We start from the raw sequence: 20,971 nt of genomic DNA, 5'->3' as shown, positions 1-20,971 counted from the left end.
TACGTGACTTTACCGAAAAAACCAAAGAGTATGCGTGCTTACATCTGTTCGTAGTCACGAGGAATACCACATTCCCTTGGTGGGGCCCAGTAAACACATAATTGCTTGATCACTGTTGACTTGCCACAAAGTGGTACACATTTTATTTACCCCAAATGGATGATAGGCAAATTTATAATTGTCTTTTATGCAGGCATATTTATTGAGCAATTTTTCATAAGAGAGTAAACCAAGGTAACTGAAGAACACCCATACATATGAATGGATTGTAGGCCAGAATGTGTAAACATACTGTACGTCAAAGATATCTGCTTGCGAAATTGCCTCCGAAACGCTACTACCTCTTAGCATGAAGATTGGGTGTCTTGCTCTCGGTGTCAGCCGGGTTCACCAGCTCCGCCTCCAGATTTGCTTATTACAGAAAAGCACCGCTTAGCCGCGAAAGCGCTAAATGCCGTTTGTCCACAAAATGAAGGGTGACACCAATGGACACGGGCACGCATTGCAACAGTACCACGTATCCCCCTGCTGGGGGGACTTCTTGGTCTGGCTCGGTTCAGCCTTAAGTCTCAAATCACACAGACAATCGTGGGCAAAAAGCACCCAGCCCTTGTGCATTATGCAAAATAAATCATCAGCAGTGCGTGAAGAATGTCAGTGTGGTCAGAAACTGCTGGTGGTTTTTTTGCACAATGCGCAAAAGCTGAGTGATTTTTATACACGTTTTTGGGTGTTGTTTGAAACCTGTGATTTTCCCAGCCTACTCAAGGTTTCTGTTGTGCTTCTCATCATTTGCAGATTTGATCGGTTCAGCCTTTGTATTCCTCGCTTATCACTGATACGGTAGTTTGTCAGTTCTAGTAGTGTTACCTTGAATATTTTCAGCTACCAGAAGGCAATGTAGCTGTTTTTGGAAGGCTTTGGTAACTATCTTGATTTTTTATTCTGTTAATATATGTTGCATATGCATAGATACAGTATGTTATGTAAATTTTTTTTACGCGATAATGATATGCACTCGCAAAAACACTGAGTGAACATAACATGTTATACATAATATGTTTGTGACCTTGTAGGCACACAGTGTGTGCCTACAAGGTCACAAGAGTAATGTACACTTGTTACTTGTGTTGTTTATCTGATTGTGTCTATAATTATGTACATTTGTTACTTCTATTGTTTACATGATTATATCTATAATTTTATTTGCCTATTGAGGTTTGAAAGTATTGAAATTATTTCAAGCCAACCATTAATCTTATATTTGAAATTCTTAAACTTCATTACCATCATCATCCATCCTCATTGCCTTGCCTTTTAATACCATAGGCATCACAAATTTCAGCACATCAGTAATTGAATTGATGACGACACTGGGAGCACAATTCGAATGGGTGTTTTAGTAAGAGTTGCTGTCAGACTGAGAAAGCACCGGCTTTTTCACCCTGGCTTGCTGACAGCGATCGACGCTCAAGCAGTTTGCACAGCCTACTCTTCATTAATTCGGCTGCTAATTATCAAGGGTGCCACATCATCAATGCCACAGTGTAAGGATGGTATCATGCTGAAAATAAAGTCCACAGATAACAATCATATCGAAACGTGTCACACCAGCAGCACACCTTTCAGAGTACAGCCATGTGAAACCAATAATTCAACTCCTCTTTCTGTGCTGCAGACACATTCTTTTCACGGGGCAGCCAGACCACGCATTATGTGCCACGCACAATGTGCGCTATGTTCACCATGGCCATGCTGCTCCCATGTCTCTGCACCTACTCGCTACAGGTGCCTCAAGCCCAATGACCGCAAGTCGGGCAGCCTCTTCCAGGACGATCTGGTGTTGAACCAGGTGCGCTACCTGGGCCTCATGGAGAACGTGCGTGTCAGGCGAGCGGGATACGTGTTCCGCCAGCTCTATGCGCTGTGCCTCCACCGGTACAAGATGCTCGGCAGCCGAACGTGGCCGCATTGGAACGGCGAAGCCAAGTACGTCACATGCACCACGCATGCAGCTCATCGTGCAAACATTGTCACGGCTTGGTTGCCTTGGGGTCACCATATGGAAGGGTTATAGAAAAGGCCCGTTCTATTTTATGTTCATCTCGCGATATGGTAATCATCAGAATGATGACTCTCCTGCATTGGAATGTCTGGTCTATTCATTTTTAATTCGTGTTTTGATGTCGGAGGAAACCGGAACACCCATAAAAAAACTCACGTGTACGTGAGTATGTGAGGACTCAGTAGTCCACAGTGTGTGGCCAGGAACCCACTTTCTGGACTGTCATGCACTGGCCACTTCACAGTGCAGCAGTTTGGGAATTCCATGGCACACCGTGAAATTTTCGTGAGCCAATAACACGGCCTCCAAATACTGGGTTATGTGTGTGCACCACCACACCCAGCATAAAACATTACATTTCTGATAAATCGGACTTAGGTAAATTTCACGCATGATTAATCACACACAGTATTTGATTTACTTTTTATTTGTGAGCGTGGAGTGAACATGCGATCTTGAGAACCTGCCGGGTTCCAAATTGATGAAGCTGCACATGGGCCTCTTCCCATATACGCAGTCAATCGAGAATCTTCTGTGCTCTAAGAATAATGAGTTGCGTTGAATGGCGTGCGATGTTCCCCTTGGATCGCAAATGATTGTTCCCCACGCTATGACTGTCAAACAGGGAGGGGGTGAAAAGTATCCTGGTGGACCTGAAACTTCCCCAGGAGGAATACGCCTTTGGGATCACCAAGGTCTTCATCAAGAGCCCCACCACGGTGCGCAGGGTTGCTCACGGCACTCAGCGCACGCTCATTTGAATGACAGATTCTGGGTATGGGGGGGGGGGTTTAATTAACCGAATAGCACGGCCCAGTTAACCCATTGGTGGTTCACAACTTAGGCCTCTTGACCCTCCAACTAATGCCATTTTTCCACTGCCTGTGATCCATAACCTGGTTGGGTAGCGTGTAGTTCTATTCATTCCAAAGCAGGCGGTTGCGAGTTGAAATCCTAGTTGGGGGGGTTCAATGAAACTCCGAACGTCTTCTTCGTAAATCAAGTCAGTAAAGACTTTATAGAATGTCTACAGTGGTCATCTTATTAAGATCCAGGCTCTTGCCCAGAGAATGAGGAATTCCAACCACTCTCAAAGGGGCTGTCAAAGCAGATGCGTGTTGTCTCAGTGCCCGTTTTCGTAAAGGACAGTCCAGATGCCAGCACTCCTGACATTCCTTGATTTGGTACTGCCTCTTTCCATACATTTTTGATGGATTGGATATGTTTTGTCTGGAGAATTGGGAACGTAAAGATGACATGAATGACGGATAACTTATTTACCCATTTTGTATTTTGAGATTCCCCACCATTTAATTCCCGAACAAATGTAAGTCCTTATCCTGAATCAAAGTACAACCATTTTTACTTGTTCAGATACAGTTATCAATAAAAACATGGTTTGTAGATACACTTGCTATAGCAGCACCAAATAACTGTATATTCCATGTCGCCACCACAGTTGTTTCAGCTCGAGCGGAAACGCACGGAGCGCATGCACGAGCTGGCCACCCTCATCCAGAAGACGTACCGCGGCTACAAGTGCCGCACTCACTTCCTCCTCATGAAGAAGAGCCAGATATTAATCGCCAGCTATGTCCGATCACACCAAGTGAGTCCCGTTCATTGTACAGGCACGATCGGCCTCGAGCTCCTTTCGAGGATAATCTCACACACCACACACACACACACGTCATTCCGTTAGGTGGTACAACATTTAACCAACACCAAAGGAATGATGGGCTGAGTAAGCAAGGAGTCAGGATTTGAACTCTTTCATCCTTCCTTTTGAGCCAAACACTCTAGCCACAGTGCCAACATGTCAGATTGTGTGCATACAATAATTGGTCATTCACCAAAGTGGTTTGACAGCTGATAGTTTGCATTGCATAATTTGAGAACTCAAACTTGTGGAAAAAATGGGTAGATGGCAAATTGTAAGTAATCTTTACACTATACAGCCACCCACATTCAATTGCGCACATTGAAAATATCAGTATCAAATGCTTGCTATGAAAATGTCAGGAGTGTTCATAACCATGTTCACATTGTGTAGATATGAATAATTCCCAAAGGATTTAAATAAGTATGAAGCAAAATGCACACTCCATTGCAAGCCCTTACAGTGGTCATGAGACCAACTCGCCACTATTTCTGACTACATCCCAGCATGGATCACGCAGACATGCTCCGAGACATTTAGACTGTGTTACCGTTTATCTTAAATTTCACTGGAGGCTCTGTCGGAATTGGAGATTATACGATATGGCACAAAGCGACATTACTATTCTGGCTGAGTGGGAAGTCGGCAGTGCTTTGATCGTTGCAAGTGGAAGGAAGTTGCCTGCAAGGCGGCTGGAAGCAAATGGTGAAATCATTTAGTACCACTGAGCCAGTTTCCTTTGAAAGTATATGTTCCAGATTTTCATGCATTTTTAATAACACACGTCCACGCTGTAACAGTTGCTCAACTGTCAGTCAAAGAGTTACAAACTCTTTGGTTTTTTTTCGGTAAAGTCACGTAGGTAAAAATAAATAATAAAAATAATAGAAATAATAATAGAAATAAAATCATAAATCACGACGTTTCGGAGGCAACACAAGTCTCCGTCATCAGGTGGGACTGTCACAGCTAAATTTACTGTATCAAGTGAGGCAAAATTCCAAGAGACAAGCTCTTAAATACAAGTTAAGGGGGAGGGGTGGTCTTATCTGTATGTAAAGAGTTACAAGTTCAAATTCTGGTCATGTGTAAAAAAAAGGAGTATCACATTGTGGAAAGTCAACAAGTATTGTCCTAGCATCGAGAGACCACTCACATGCAAGATAACGTATGGCAATATACATTTTTACAAATATGATTTTATTAAAACTCACAGAAGGTCATTCGACTTGGTTGATTTGGCATGCAAATATCATGCTGGACTTTTTAGATGACTGGAGTCATTTGCCATTTGTTAATAAACGCAGCCGAAGGCAAATTCTATTATTATGCTATAAATAAAACGTGACACTGAAAGAAAATATAGGAAGGGCATTAGTGTTCATTCTTATATTGTCTGAGCATAATACTTAAGAGAAGCGTATTGCTTTCTGCAATTCAGTGTGTCTAATTGCTGCATCTGTGTTTGGCATGCAGCCTCTGCTTCGAGGTAATAGATGCCAGTTGAACAAACAAAACCACTTGTGAACTCCTGCTCCACATTCTTGGAATTTGTGTGGGTGAACGTGTTAAGAGCAGGCTGCCTGTTAGAAGCGGATGTTGAAGCAACCTAACGTGCACACCTTGTGGTTGTATTTAACATTTAAAGGCCACATTTTAGGAATTAAAGTGGTCTTTTGTTAAAGAAAGTTCCAGTGCATTCTCGTCAATGTCCCAGTTCAGTGACACATTTATTTTGTTCAGTATATGCCATTTGTTGTAGAGATAATTTAAGAGGCAGTGTTTGTATCATGTAGTGAGCATCTGTGTGTATATATATGTGTGGGGAGCAGTGACGAAGTGGTGAGCACGCTGCGCTACAAACCTGGCAAGCCGATATCAATTCCCACTTTCGGCCAACACCAGTGACGATTATCTGAACTGGTCCTGGGCCTCCCCTGGGTCGACTCAGCCTCAAATGAGTACCTGGTGCAGTGTGTAAACATTGCCACTGGAAAGACAAAGGTGGTCGGGCATGGTGCTGGCCACCTACCTCATCATGTACCATGCCGGCCTTCATAGGTGCTCACTAACAGTCTGTTAAGGCAATATGGGGGATCTCAGTCTTTGTCTAAAAATGTCTACACATAACGTGTTGAGAATATTCATATTCTCAACACGTTGGAGTTATTGTTGCCTCAGAGGATCAAGGATTCTCTATCCACGAGCGAGTTGACCCACGTAGACATTATGAAAGAGCTTATGGGAAAACTCACAAGATATTTAACGTAGAGTTTGCGATTACATCTCAATGTCAGCTGGTCCATGTATCGTGCGAATGGCCAATGTGGCGGCGTATTCCTGAAGTAAGTTTTAGGATCCGTTCTCTTTACAAAATTATGCTGTGGCTTCCTGGATGGACCATGAAGCACGTGGTTAATTACACCAGTTCTGAGAAATGTATGTCGTTAGTTTGATAGCAATGCTTATGTCTGCATTGTGAGCGTGAACACTGTTGTTCTTGTGTATAGTCAGTGATTCCATGCTCAAATAAGCATAGAATGGTACTCATCCCACTTTGCAGCTCTGAGCCAGGGGGTAAACATCCTCTATTCCTATGGCGATGGCCTTGTGGAGTGTGTCATTAATAAATAACTTAATTAGTACAGATTGGAGCTCCTCTAATGGCTGTAATGCTTATTCCCCCGTAGCACCCCAAGGATTGACATTGGAGAAGCACATTGCCTTTTAGAGCAACCCCAACTGTGCCCGAGCTTTCAATTATTAATCGTCTCCGCTTCTTCGCTGAAGATCACCTCGCCTTTGGGCAGTCCCAGGAGCCGCCCCCAAAATTCGGCATTGGCTTTCTCAACGATTAACCAAATTAATTGCGGTCCCCATTAGCATTGCGTGTTGCTCTTTTCTAGGAACGCAAGAGGTACGTGAAGACTCTGGAGTGCATTGTTCTCCTGCAGCGCATTGTCCGCGGATGGAAGGTATGAGCGATGACTGCGTGCCGAGTTGGCTCGATGTGCCTGCACTAAATAATCACGGTTGTGTACTCTGCACCCGTCCCACCTTGCCAGTGACTCCGTCTCCTCCCACCAAATCACTGTTGGAGTCTCTTTGGTGGCAGAGGGTGAAGTGCTCGAGTTTATACTGCATGGAGCCACCGTTCAAAGCGCAACATAAAACGCATCCTAACAATGACGATCTCCCTTTTTCCAGCCGATGGGATTGTGTGTCGCGAATTTCGTGGCAATGTGCACATTTTACAAAAGGTTTCTTGTATGCCCTTCCTGCAGCTGTGTTCCACTGATGCTAGTTTCACAGCCAAGCCAAGCTTTATTTGTGGTGTTGCAGCACCACACCTCCGCGTGCATATTTTATTGACGGCCACTTCTGGTGTGACCTGCTGCACGCAGCGCTTCTTTCATTATTAAGTGACCAAGTGTCACTGCCCTCTCGATAGTGAGCACAACTAACAAAGCACAAGAAGCAGTTCTAAAGAAATGAATTAAATCTAGATTTAAAACCAATTTCTTAAGAACTGACTCATTTCTTTAGAACTGCTTTTTATGTTTAGTTTGTTGTTCTTCCCCTGCACCTCTGCTGAGCATGTTTGGCTACGTACGGTGCAAAATACATTTTACATACATACATATACCCCAACACATTCCTGCGGAGGGAGCTGGTAGGAACGTTGGGTTGCTCGGTCAATGGCCAGGGTCATCGGCGGCGTGGTGTATTCCACAAATATGCCTGACTGTGAGGGCGGGCACAAGCCGGCGAGAGTAGGTTAAACGTTGAGTTTTATAAGGGCACCATGGGGTGACCAGCCCCTCCCCACCCAGCCCCACCCCTCCCACCCCCCACCCAGCCCCACCCTCCCCACCCTTCCCTCCCCACCCAGCCCCACCCTCCCCACCCAGCCCCTCCCCACCCTCCCCGCCCAGCCCCTCCCTGCACGACGGACACAATAACCCACTGTGGGCTGGTGTAACCAGGAGGTTCCTACCAGTATAAAGCAATGCATTATCTGTTCCTTGACCCACATTGTATCCCTGTACAGCTGAGTATGAATGAAGAGCAGGTTTACAATGACAGTTTTTTTTTTATTGCCGTCATTGATGAGTGGAATGAGACCATAAGCGTCACTGCGTGTGGACAATCTCCCCACTCTGTGGATAAAACATTTCATTTCCTGCTGGTCAAACTTCAAGCAGGATCTATCACAGGTGCTGAATGAGCACCTTGTTACGTTTAAACTCATGACTTGTACACTCTGTTCGTTATCAGGAATATATTGGTCCAAAGTATTCACACGCAGAGTATGTGTTGAATCATAGTACCACTGTGGAATATCTTCCACTAACTATGAAAGGCTATAAGGTGTTTTCCATTATATGATCATAATGGACCAACTCTTGTTCTTTAAACTTGCTTTGAAGAACCAGATTAAGGATCTTACTGAGCAACATCCACGTGAGAATTGAAGCTTTCAAAGTAAAATTTGAAACGGTTTTGTTGGAACAAAGAAGAGGCTCACTATAACAGCATTCTAACAATGCAAATGTCTTTGCTGCACCCAAGCTGGAAGGAGCCCCTTTTAAAAACGGGACTCATTTCTCAACTTGTGTGTAATGACTTGTTAAGAATCACGTGAATATTGTGCATGGCACAACATTTTTCAGGGGGAAAAATACTGACAAAATTAGTAAAAGATCCTGATGAAATATGAGGAAACAATCCTGACAAATTATGAGGAAAAAATACTGACAAAATGAGGAAAAAATACTGACAAAGTGAGAAAAAAATCCGGACAAAATGAGAAAAAAATCCTGACAAAATATGAGGAAAAAATCCTGACAAAGTGAGAAAAAAATCCTGACGAAATATGAGGGCAAACCACTGAAACAGGCACCACCACACTCTCATTCTCAGCATTGAAGTGCGCTCCGACATGGGGAGTAGTTAAATTTTTTTTGCTTTGCAGATGCAGAGCGGGTAGTGTGGTGTTGGTTGAGACGAGCGAGGGATGAGTGGCCTCGGTAAACGAAGTGGGGTGTGGGGGGGCCCGGGGTCCCTTCAGCCAGGGGACTTTGCCACCTGCTTTTGGAAGCTTACTTATCAGCTTGGTGATCGATGCATGTCCAGTGAACCCAAGGGCACCTGGACAGGAGGGTACACAATGGAACACACGCCCTACTATACTGGAAGATGTACGGGAAACACACACGTGCATAGCATTGCGAACAAATGAGTGTCAATGTCGAAGTAACATGCTACAAGATCTGCTCAATTGAAAACAATTACACTAAGGCTTCAGTGACCTGACCTACAATGTCAAAACTAGAAAACATGCACCATTTTCTTATATTTAACTGTCAAACTAATTTCCTGTTAATGTTTCGGTACAAATTTCACGTGAGATCCAACAGGTATTCCTGCACTTTCGTTTCTGCCCATATCTGTATGGCTGATGAAAAGTAAGATAAACGAAAATAGCATGTGTCCACACCTCTGTTTGGAGTGGTGTTCTAGCGATAATTGCATTGCGTGATGATGCTTGCACCCAAGTAACAATTGGTGTCTGACCTGGCCTGCGTATCATCATTGGTCAGCTCAGCCTAAAATGAGCACCCCAGCTTAGTCCATCAATATATCGTAAGCACCAAGGATACAAAGTTAGCTGGGTATAGAATTAGCCAAGCCACATTCTCGACTGCCATACCACCGTTAATAGACGCTCACTAACTGCACTTTCTGCATTGGCTTTAAAGCTTAACAAAGGCCTACTTCTTTTATCTGTGCAATATTTACGTGTTTTTCACGTCTGCCTGCGCACATCTGTGTCCATCTGTCCATGCAGTCGGCCTCTGTGTGTCTCTGTGTGCCCATGTACCTCGTGGCTTGAGCACCCATGTGCACTTGCTCAGCCCACCCGTGCCTCCGCCGCCGTTTCTTGCCTCTGTCTCTTGTCTTTCCATCGACGTGCGCTCGCGCTCGCCGCCGTGTCCCCCATCGTGTCGCCAGGCCCGCAGACTCCTGCGCCACCTCAAGCACCAGAAAAAACTCAACGACGCCGCGACCGTTATTCGCGCCTACTGGTGTGGCTTCCAGGTGAGGCCGCTTAGTTCCATGCCAGACCTCTGTGCCCTGCTGCACCCCTAGCCCCTCTACCGGTATCACTACACTGCTTCACATGGCCCAGGGAGTTGCATCAACGCTGAGAAGGATTTTGCATGGCTTTGCATGCCAGGGCCGTTGTAGCTGGTTTGCCTTCATGGTTTGTTTAACTGCGTAAAACGAAGTGATCTGTAACCACTAATAATTGTCACGATCCATGGGCAGATAGGTGTTCACTGCACATTTCGACGTGATCTGTAACCACTAATGTGATCCGTAAACACTAACGACTGCATTCATTTCAAGGTTTCAACGTTGGCAAAAGCAGACCATGTGACTAACCACATTCACGAATTCAGTAAATCTAACCTTGCATGGTAATGTGTAACTTGCATAGCTCTATCATTAAGTTGTATTTTGGTGTCTTCATTTTACCATGATGTTTGTCTAACATTTCTGTTGACACATTGCTTTGTTATTTATGGTTGTGACAATGGTTTATTTCACCTCTTTACACTAACTGCATGTGAATGAATGCAGTTTTACTTTTCCTCTACAGGTTTTCTCCCCACAGATTACAATGTCAGTTTCCCCCCACAGTTTGGCTTTCCACAAGGAGTGGATTACCAAGACTAACGATTTAATCTTTGACAATAACCATTGCGTTTATTTATATTGCAGTACTTGTTATGATTCGACAAACAAATTCACCAATCACTTTTTTATTTTATTGACAATTATTAACCTCACATTTGTTCATTAGCATTTTCCTCAAATACCACGTCAGGTTATGTAAATGCCAATAATATATAGTCAGTTCAGTTACACTCTGAAACGTGCCAGAAATGTATACCACTGAACTAGGCATTCAACAGCATAGCATATTTTTCAATTCAATTTTGTCCATTTTAAAGCATTATAAGGCTGCTCTGACTATAGAAAAACCAGCACGTGTATTTATTGTTCAGTTTATTTTCGTGACATTTGCATGCGAGGAGGAAAAATTGAAGATTTGCCTGAAAAAATTGACTGCCAGTGCAGTTTAGCAAGAACAGTGGAATAATAAATACAGCCATTCCACGTAAAAAAGACGAAGATGTATCACTACATTGGTGCTTGTGTTAGAGAATGATTTGTGGTGACAGCTGTAACAAACTGGTAGAGCAAGCTGCTCCTACTCCTGTGCTCTGCTACCTTGTGTATGCCATTGCATAGTAAACCATGGCTCCCTGGATAATGGTAACGGTGAACTGTCGCCCTGTGCACGTGGCACGGTGGAACTCTTTAGTCGTCTAAATAATGCAGTACCTGAATTTTTTTAGCAAAGTCAAGGTCCAAATGTCATCATGGCCAAAGCCGGTGATGCCACCCTACCTCACTAATTCATTCTACCATCTGCCAGATCCTGTAAGCTGCTACAGAGTAGACACATGACCTGCAAAATCTACCCCAACATATCCCACCATATGGTCTTAGGCCTTACCCTTGGCCTCCGGACTCATGGAGGCCCTTCCAGCGTCCGTCTCGGCAACCCCCCCCCCCACTTGCCCCCCCAGTGCAACCTGTTTTAGTTTTATTTCCCAGTCATAGCTGCAGCATTTACCTGCCATGTTTCCTCCAGATGTGTGCATTGCTCATCCTTTTCTGCCACTACATTCGTAGCATCTGCCTCAGACACTTGTGGCTCAAGTTCCCAATAACTTATTTCCAAGCCGCTTGGTTAGGGTTCAGCTCTCTGATCCATACATTAATACAAGTGGCACCCCTGCCTCATGCACCATTTTGCTTACACTTAGATTTATCTCTTTTTCCCTTCCGAAGTGGTTTCCCTAGCCCCACTACACGTTTGCCCTGCTGAAGCAAAGAGCCTCCTTGACCTCCTTCTCACAGCCACCTGCATTACGGACATTATTGCCCAAGTACACAACAAATTCATGTACCATATCAACGTTCTCTCCTCCTACCAGGACCTGTCATCCTACTGCAAGGACTCCCGTTTCTTATATCTTATATTTACATCACGCTTTTATCCAAGCCACTTTACAAGGGTTATGAATGGTAAAATTAGGGTAGCTAAAAGTGATATGGTGAATAGGGATGGGGAGGGAGGTTAGTGGGTACGGGAATTAAGGGGGTACCTCGGGGTGGAGGGATGGATGGGCCAGGGAGAAGAGGTGGTGGTGGTCTTGAGCGAGGAGCGGAAACTAGACAGTGATGGTTGCTTGCTGCTTAATGCGGAGGGGAAGTTTGTTCCATTGCAAGGGGGCAAGTAGGGTGAAAGGAGCGGAAACGGGGATTGTGCACAAGGAAGAGGGGGGGACGGTTAGGAGTAGTAGGAGAGATTGAGAGCGGAGGGGACGTAAAACGATCCCAGTGTCCAGTCACAGTCTAAAACTAACACCAATTCTATGGCTCCAAGCCAAGGTCCTAGTCAACAGACCTGCATCATCTCTGTAGTCCCTCACATTAATCTTGCCTGTACAAAACTCCTGGATTTTCTACTCTGCTCACCATAGTCGTGGTGTTTATGAATACAGAGTCAAGCTCAATAAAACAAACGATGGGAGGCAATAATATCACCATGACAAACACCTGTCCTAACATCCAATCATTCCGATGTCTCGCCCCCAATTCATACACAGGCCTGAGTCCCATCATACATGTTTTGAAGCAGCCGACATATCTTACCTGGGACGCCATAGCAAGCCTAACAGTTCCCAGAGGCCTTTCTGGCACACAGAATCGATGGCTTGCTTAAAGCCCACAAAGGAAATCTAAAGGTTCTCTCCATACTCTCAACTCTTCTCTATCTGCCGATCTTATCACTTGCAGCCCCTCGCAGATCTAAGTCCACACGGATTCTCCCTTAAGTAACTTTATATTTTGATTATTTATTCTATTCATAAATATTCTGGTGAATACCTTCCCGGGAATGCTCAAGATACTTGTCCCCCAAGAGTTACTACACTCATTTATATCGCCTGTCATATGCAGTCTTATAATTGCATTCTTCCAGTCCTGTGACGGCTGTTCCCTATTCTAGGCAGTTTTAATGACCATGTGTAGCTCGTCCAATAGACAATTGTCTCCGTCAAACTTGATTTGAAGCTTTCGTGACTGCAGGAATTACTCTTTGGTTCTTTCGGTAAAGTCACGTAGAAAGAAAATAAATTAAATAATAGAATACGACATTTCATTTGCAACACAAGCAGTCGTCATCAGGTAGAACTAGATTTGAGAGAGAGACAAAACACAGACACGGAGACGCACAGACAGACATACAAGCAGAGAGAGACTACACAGAGACACACTCTATGTCTCTATGTTGTGTGTCTCTCTCTGTGTGTCTCTCTCTGTGTGTCTCTGTGTTGTCTCTCTCTGCTTGTGTGTCTGTCTGTGTCTCCGTGTCTGTGTTTTGTCTCTCTCTCAAATTGAGTTCTATCTGATGACGAAACGTTGTATTCTATTATTTATTTTATTTTCTTTCTACGTGACTTCACCGAAAGAGCCAAATAGTAATTGTCCCTTTCTTTCAGCCTTTGTTCAGCATTGCAAGTTTATTTCTATACCCCTTAATGGCTATTACAGCACGCACATTTGTTCAGGTATTGATTACATTTATCATACAACTCAAATCACCCATAGCATTGCGTGGCTTTTAAATAATTGAAATCTATGCACACTGATGTCCGTTAATGTGAGATCACTTTTAAGTGCTCCGAGCCAACGTGTATGAAGCTTTAAGCTGTGCTCTTGAACTTTAGTGTATTCGGAGTGTTTGTGGCTCTACGGCGTGACGGCTGGATTCTAGGTTCGACGGCAGGTGAATCAGAGGAAGGAGCTTGGAAGACGCAAGCATGCAGTGGCTGTAATCTGGGCACACTGGACAGGGCACAAGGTGGTGTATCTGCAAAGCTGTATGCTTTGTTCTGCCATGTTTTACTGTGCTGAGCTCACGTGTATGTTGCTGTGCTGTTCTATGCTGCTGCTGCCGTGGGCTGTGCTGTCCTTTGCTTAGCTCTGCTATGCAATATTAAATTGCGCTGTGCTTTGCCGTGCCATTCTTTGCCTCACTGTGTTGACCTTGTTAGTCATTGCGTAGACTCCAGTGAGGTTTGTGAAAACCACAAGTGTTTTTTTTTATGGATTAACTTGCACCATAAATAATGTAATGCACCTGACTCCCACACAGCAACTTGCCCCTGCAGCTAAGCAGTTTGATATTCTGACACCTTAGAGGTAACAAGTTCCAACTAAAATGTAATAGCATTCTTTGCTTTCAGCCGACCTGGTGTTTTGTGTTGCAGGTGTTTTGTACGTAAACATTGACACTTGAGTGCTCATCCAAGCTCTTGTTTGCTCTATAATGCTTTCCCGTACATACATGTGGATTGGAGGCAAGGTGGCTCTGTATTAATCAAAACACTTCGACAAAACATTGTGCAGGTGTGATTGGTCTACGGGATCGCACTGGTTAAATGAGTGAAGAGAACGTTCCACCTTTTGTAGGAATTCTCTCGGGTGCAGATGTGTGTAAGGTATAAATCGCACAACCAGAGGGCTGCTGATGTGCTGATCTGGTCTATTACTTACACTTTAGAGGAAATGCTGATGTGGGATCCCCTTAAGAATGTGCATCCATGCAGTTGACATCACCTCGCATGTAGGCATTGCTTCAGCCTAGTGCATTGACTTTTGGCGGTCATGTGAGGTCCATCAAATAAAAAAAAACTTGAACAAATTGTGGGGTCCTTGAACAGCATTATCTCTGTATTTAACTTCCTTTGTTAATCTAAATCCACGTGTGTGTAAGCATAGTTAATGTTATGTCAATACAAACATTACTTTTCTGTACACTAACCAAATAACAATTCCTCACCTTGTTTTCTTTTTCAGGACATTTGCATGCTTTGTGACAATACCAATTTCAAGTGCGTCATATTGTCAACAGTTACATTTCCTTTGCAATGTGGGAGAAGGTTGACTGATTTTAAGCAACAGATTTAAATCCACGGAGATAAAAAAGAAAGTGAACGGATGCCACCACTAAATAATTTAATAAATGGCGTTGTCATTTTGCATGAGAATGCAAGTTGGTCGGCAAAGTACAAACATAAAAGAGAAAAGGCAATATGTGATACCACAAATCAACAGCTTTCAATTTAAATCATGCAATGGAGAGGCAGACGAGAGCAAGGTGGGATGCTTTTTCAAAACTCCGTTTGATGATGAAAGGCAACAAAGCCATGTGCCTGGAGAATGAAGTTTACATTGCATATTACTCACTCGTCATTAGAAATAGATCAGCAACATGAACCCGGACAAAGGAAATGTAACGGCAAGCTGTAAAGTATGCAGAGAGCCATGTAGCGATGCATGCTTGAAATTACACTGAGAGAAAGACAGATTAGGTAACAAATGCAAAATAGATGCATCGTATTGACCGGTCTGGAAAGTAAGTGGGCTTGTGCAGGACACTTCATGAGAATGCATGATAGCCGATAGACGAGACCAGTCGTGGAATGGGAGCCAAAGGAGCAAACACGCTTGAGATGATGAGCACCATTGAGATTAAGGGAATGAGGCGAGCTTACATGCACATCGCACGCCTGAGGCAGGGCAACAGGGTGGGGAGGCCTTCATCCAGCAGCGGATAAACCATAGCTAATGATGTTGAATGTGTTCCCATACAACATTACATTTATTTACCAACTCCTGTATATCCAACAATAAGGTCCTGTGGGATATTGCAGTGTACATTGGACGGGTAATATTCTATTACAACTCAAACGTAGTTGTGAATTATCATTAAACTGGAGTTGGGATTAACACCATGACTTGGTGACACAAAATGGTGACATTTTGCTCAGGCTCTATACAGTCATAACATCCACTAAGAATAAGCATTTCTCAGGCCCTACACTTCACAGAACATTTATTACGTACATAATATATATTTTAATTGTGTTTTTTTCTTCCAGGCATGGACCACTGACTAATGCCCGTTTAAAACATTTATCAAATGGAATCCATACATTTATCGTACACATATGCATACACTTATGTATTTCATGCCCATAGTTGCATTGGCATTTTGACTCTATAACACAAAGCTCTATCATATGGTACAAGACTGCGATGCACATAGGATATTGAAAAACGAGGATGCACTGAATTCATTGTGCATTCTGTAACCTGGAGTAAATTACGGAGCCATGTGACTCAGTGGTTCCATCATTTTCATGCATGGAAAATTATAAGTCACACAAGAATCCGCCTCTATTTGTCTCGTCAGATAATTGGTAATTGGTGGTGTGTGTAACACTTGCTTACCATACTCTTTGATTATTTCGGTAAAGCCACGTAGGTAGAAAAAAAAATCGATCACAACGTTTCGATCGCCACACAAGCAATCGTCTTCAGGTGGGAGAGAGAAACAGGCTGCTGAAACAAGTCCTGATTATACATCGTTGAGAGGGGTGGGGGGGGGGTGCCGCATCGAGCAAGAGGGTGGGGGCTAGAGATTGTGCCTAAGCAAGTGTGAAACCATAAAATGGGAACCGTGATGGGGGGGGGGGTTGATGCAAGAGCTGCCAGAGCTGAGGAGGTGGCCATTGTATTATGAGAGATTAGCATGTCAATGTTAACGAACCGACGCAACGGTGGTTGTGCTTACTAACTTTCGCGTGTCTCCCCAAGAAAGAGTGATAGTGGATTATTGTAGTGTTGCCAGATGCACTGTGTTCTGGCGAAGGAACAGCAATTTCAATCCTTTAAGCTGCTTCTAAGAATCGCTCTTGTCAACACGTGTACCCCGACCCCTGACCCCAACACACCTGTGCAGGTGCGGAAGGCGCATCGGAAGCACTTCAAAGTAAATGCCGGCAAGAGGATTTACGATTTCATGATTCTCTGCATCGTGAGTACAAGCCCAAGTGACAGTGTAACCATTGTAAACTTCTGATCCCAGCAACTTGCGTTCAATTTCCAGTTATGGAAAATGTCAGTGACATGTGGTAGCTGAACCTATCCTGCCCTCTCTGTGCTTTAATGACCTGAAAAGCTTTTCATTAGCAATGCTTTCACATATAATCTATAGAGCATTGTCTTGTGTGTGCACATGCGTGCACATTTATGCCTAATATGATGTTGATAATTACAATGTTCCATGGCTTGGATTTGATTCTTAGCTGTTCAGATAAAGATAATATATGTTGGTAGCAATATCTGGCATAAATGCATTCTGTCTTACTTTAATTATTTTAATAAGCAACTTCAAGGTCCAATCCTCTTGACATCAATTGGAAATTACCTTTTTAATGCTTTAACATTTGTTTGCACCCAAAATGAAAATTAATTAAAACATTATTCCAAACGTGTGCATATATATATATATTCAGGCCCCATTCAGAGCTCAAAAATTGGAAAAAATACTCAGAGGTAATAAATGAACAGCTGGGAATGTTTGATAGTAAGCGGTGAAAGTGCCCTTCCTGAGACGTGATCTCTCCCATCGTTTGTGGGCAGATGAGGCGATACTTCCTGCGTCTGCGGGACTCACTGCCCAAGCTGTCTCCCACGGATCGCAAGTGGCCTGCCTACCCCAACATGTTCCTGGAGCCTGCAGACCAGGAGCTGCGACGCATGCACCACCTGTGGAGGGTCAGTGCCGCACATACACAATATGCTTCGCAGCTGGCTGATCACTCAGTGGGAAAATACAAAACTCTTTTTTTTTTACCGAGGTATAAAGTCCAAAACCTGAGTTCCAGTGAAACCCCGATTATCCATGGCCCGATTATATGCAACTCGCATTTTCGCAGCTCAAAATTGATCTATGAAAAACTTCTGTTATCCATTCATTGATTCTCCCTATTATAAGTGATTATTCCACAGATAAGAGTGGTCACTTGGCAGCAGCGGTTGTTTTGCTGGCACTATATTCACTCTACAGCAAAGCCTCTCAGAGCACGGACTCATTGAGTGATGATTACACCACTTCAGTGTCGGTGCTTATTCTGCAGATGTCGGAATAGTTTTTTGGAATTCATATTTACGATGCAGTAATTCATTGCAATTGTCCACTCATTTATTTAGTACGCAATACTCAAAAGGACAGAATTGGAAGATATTTTTTTGTGACCATTGCTGCGCACTGTGTAATTACAATAATAATTAAGATCCTCAACGTTTATTAACAGGTAAATTGACTATTTTTTTGATGCTGTCAACTTTTGTCACCTCTTTTGGAAGCCTCATATTGGGTAGTGTACAAACACACATAACTGTAGGCGAATATATATCTTTCTGTCAGCATTCACATTATGTCTATTGCCAAAGGCTACAAAGGTATTCGATGGAACAACAGGGACTTAAACATTTTCCAACAGCTAGCTAGACTGAGTCACATGCTTCCATATGCCGGTGAGTGGTTAGTGTCGCGGTTTGTGTGCTGCTCTGTGAATCCGGCGACCCGAGTTCGATTGCCGCTCATGGTCAACACCAGTGACTATTATCTAAACCGGTCCTGGGCCTCCCCTAGTTAAAATGAGTATCTGGTGCGGTGTGTAAACATCGCCACTAGGGCGACAAATGCTGCCGGGCATGGTGCTGTCCACCCCCCTTGTGTGCTGTTCCGGCCTTTATAGATTCTCACTATAACAGTACTTGCCCCAACAGTCTGTTAAGGCTATACGGGGGATCTTTGTCTGTGTCTACAGTGCAAGGTCTACCGCAGCAAGTTTGATGACAAGAAGAAAGCCATCTTCGAAGAGAAACTGTCTGCTAGTGAGCTCTTTAAAGACAAGAAGGCTCTCTACCCAACCACGTGCGTGTGACTACAACGTCCTGGACACTATTCCTTTTTTTCCCCGAGGGGTTCATTTGCCACTTTCTTTTTACCCAGTGTCATTAAACTTCTATTTTTCACACAACCATTATGGTATATGCAGTGCTGGCCAGTGGGTGAATCTATTGGTGGGGCACAGAGGCCAACATTGGTGGGGGACATAAGCCAGCAAGGGTGGGATGAGGGGCGAGGGGTTACAGGGGAAAGGAGGGAGTTGTGGGTCATGCGTATGCCGTTTATAATCTTCATAACATGCAGGAAAGTATTTTTTTTCACACCACTGGCACCCAAACGACGGGCCGTCATCGGGTATATATCTAGCAATGGTCCTATGAAGATCTTCAATGTATTTTGATGTTTGAATGTGTATTGTCAATCTTTTATAATTGTATACTGTTGCAAGGAATTGTACTTTGTGTGTTGTATTTTCCCATGAGTGAATCCGATTCCAAGTGCAGCATCTTACAATTGGTTGTCCTCTAGAATGTTCCTCCACTCGTCTCCCATCACTAGTTTTCTATTGGTCAACCCTAGCGGCCATTTATATTGTTGCAGTGCAATACATTGTCAATAGCTCAACAACTTCCTACCCATTTGTTCAACATGGATGAATTGGCTATATGCCCCCCTAAAAATATAACACCTGCCACCTGCAGTATTTTGAACACGAGCGTATACATTCTTTTGATTCATATGTAAACAATTTTACAGGCACAATAATGGAATTTGTAGTGCAGGAAATAATAATATCATATCCAGTATATCCAGGCAAGCCTCGCTGGGTCTCACTACTCTACTCTTTTGCAGGAGAGTCCTGCTTTTGGATATTTGGACATATTTATTTGGCAATTATTGTTTTACATGTGGGAGAAAACTAGACAATCCAGAGTAACCCTCATACGAGGGGATGACACTCAGATATCCACACAGGTGAGTCAGGACGCAATCAATGGCTGTTGCGTGTTTCTGGCCACCCATGGCGGTTTCACAACTCTCGCCTCTATATAGCTGGATTATATGCACGCAACAACCACGGCCCGAGATCATCACGTTACCTCAGTGTTGGTCACCTTCCCCTGCACAGGGTGCCGCAGCCCTTCAAGGGCACTTACCTGGATATGACCAAGTACGACAAGCTCGCGACCGCGGTGCCAGGCCCGCACATCTTTGCCGAGAGCATTTTGAAGATCAACCGAGGCAACGGAAAGGTGAAGTTGTTGGCGCCTTATCGGTTGTCGTACTTCAGGCACGAGTTGCTGCTTCAGTGAACACAGCATTTTTAAGAGTTGCGCACCGATTATTTATTGTTTAAGTACTATCGATTGACTTTGAATATGAGCATTAATGAAAGTACCTTGAGCGTGTGAGCACTGTTGTGAATGGTTGTTCGCGGTCTTGCATTTTAGGGTTCACCACGTCTGGTGGTGCTCACAAAGAAGAATCTGTTTCTGACAGACAAGTCGGGGCAGGTGAAGTCGGAAATTGCTTTGAAAGAGGTCACGGGTCTCTCTCTCAGCAGTCTAACCGATGGCCTGCTGGCTCTGCACTTAAAACAGGTATGCATGCATGTCTGTACTTGTGTATGTACATGTGCGCCGAGGTCGACTCAGCCTCAGGGAGACAAAGGCGTGGTGTTGGCCACCCACCCCCACGTGTGCTGTGCCGGCCTTCATAGGTGCTCGCTAACAGCACTTGCCCCAACAGTTTGTTAAGGCTATACGGGGGATCTTTGTCTTCGTTTGATGTACATGTGCAGCTAGCTGGGCACAAGCGCTGTGGTTACATCAACGTCAATTACTGGCATATGTTGCCTGTTGTTGTTAATAGAGGTTAACTTTATGTTTTTATATTTTATTACATTGCATTTTTTATAGTATATATGTATGTTGATATTCTTTCGCACCCTACGTTGCCAACCGTGCTAATCTGAGGTGTGTATGCATAATAACAGTCACTGGTGATGCCAGTTCTCCATATGAGTTCATGTGTGCAGATATCAGTGGGAAGAACGCAATTTAAAACTCAAGGTTGTACACAGTATATATGTCAATTCACCTCTTTTGACCAACTCGCGGCTAAAATAAAACACTGCTAAGGTATGTTTGTGTATTTGTGCGTATGTATGTAATTGTGGAGAGCGGTAGAGTAGCAGTTAGCACACTGTGCTGTGAACGCAGCAACCTGAGTTCAATTACTGCTCAACATCAGTAACGATTATCAGAACCCCTCCTGGGCTTCCTCTAGGTCGACTCAACCTCAAATGAGTACTTGGTGTGATGTGTGAACATCG

At 43.9% G+C, this 20,971-nt stretch overlaps 1 protein-coding gene across 3 annotated transcripts in view; it reads left to right on the top strand.

Annotated features, from left to right (window-relative positions):
* LOC144720356 (unconventional myosin-Ib-like) overlaps positions 1-20,971 on the top strand; it is a 119,753-nt gene that overhangs the window by 94,170 nt on the left and 4,612 nt on the right. The window contains exons 18-28 of one of the 3 annotated variants that reach the window (XM_078597072.1): positions 1,789-1,989; positions 2,691-2,784; positions 3,525-3,674; positions 6,632-6,700; positions 9,741-9,827; positions 13,645-13,731; positions 16,678-16,752; positions 17,361-17,495; positions 18,554-18,660; positions 19,766-19,889; positions 20,088-20,237. In XM_078597072.1, coding sequence (XP_078453198.1) covers positions 1,789-1,989; positions 2,691-2,784; positions 3,525-3,674; positions 6,632-6,700; positions 9,741-9,827; positions 13,645-13,731; positions 16,678-16,752; positions 17,361-17,495; positions 18,554-18,660; positions 19,766-19,889; positions 20,088-20,237 — 1,279 coding nt within the window. The remainder of the gene's footprint in view (positions 1-1,788; positions 1,990-2,690; positions 2,785-3,524; positions 3,675-6,631; positions 6,701-9,740; positions 9,828-13,644; positions 13,732-16,677; positions 16,753-17,360; positions 17,496-18,553; positions 18,661-19,765; positions 19,890-20,087; positions 20,238-20,971) is intronic. The other 2 variants (XM_078597080.1, XM_078597089.1) reach the window with 2 other exon arrangements.

Source organism: Lampetra planeri, chromosome 1 (genome assembly GCF_965212315.1).
Source record: "Lampetra planeri chromosome 1, kcLamPlan1.2.h2, whole genome shotgun sequence".
NCBI classification, from domain to species: Eukaryota; Metazoa; Chordata; class Hyperoartia; order Petromyzontiformes; family Petromyzontidae; genus Lampetra; species Lampetra planeri.
The sequence above is the reverse complement of the archived record's forward strand: the minus strand, read 5'-3'. Positions and strand labels throughout refer to the sequence as shown.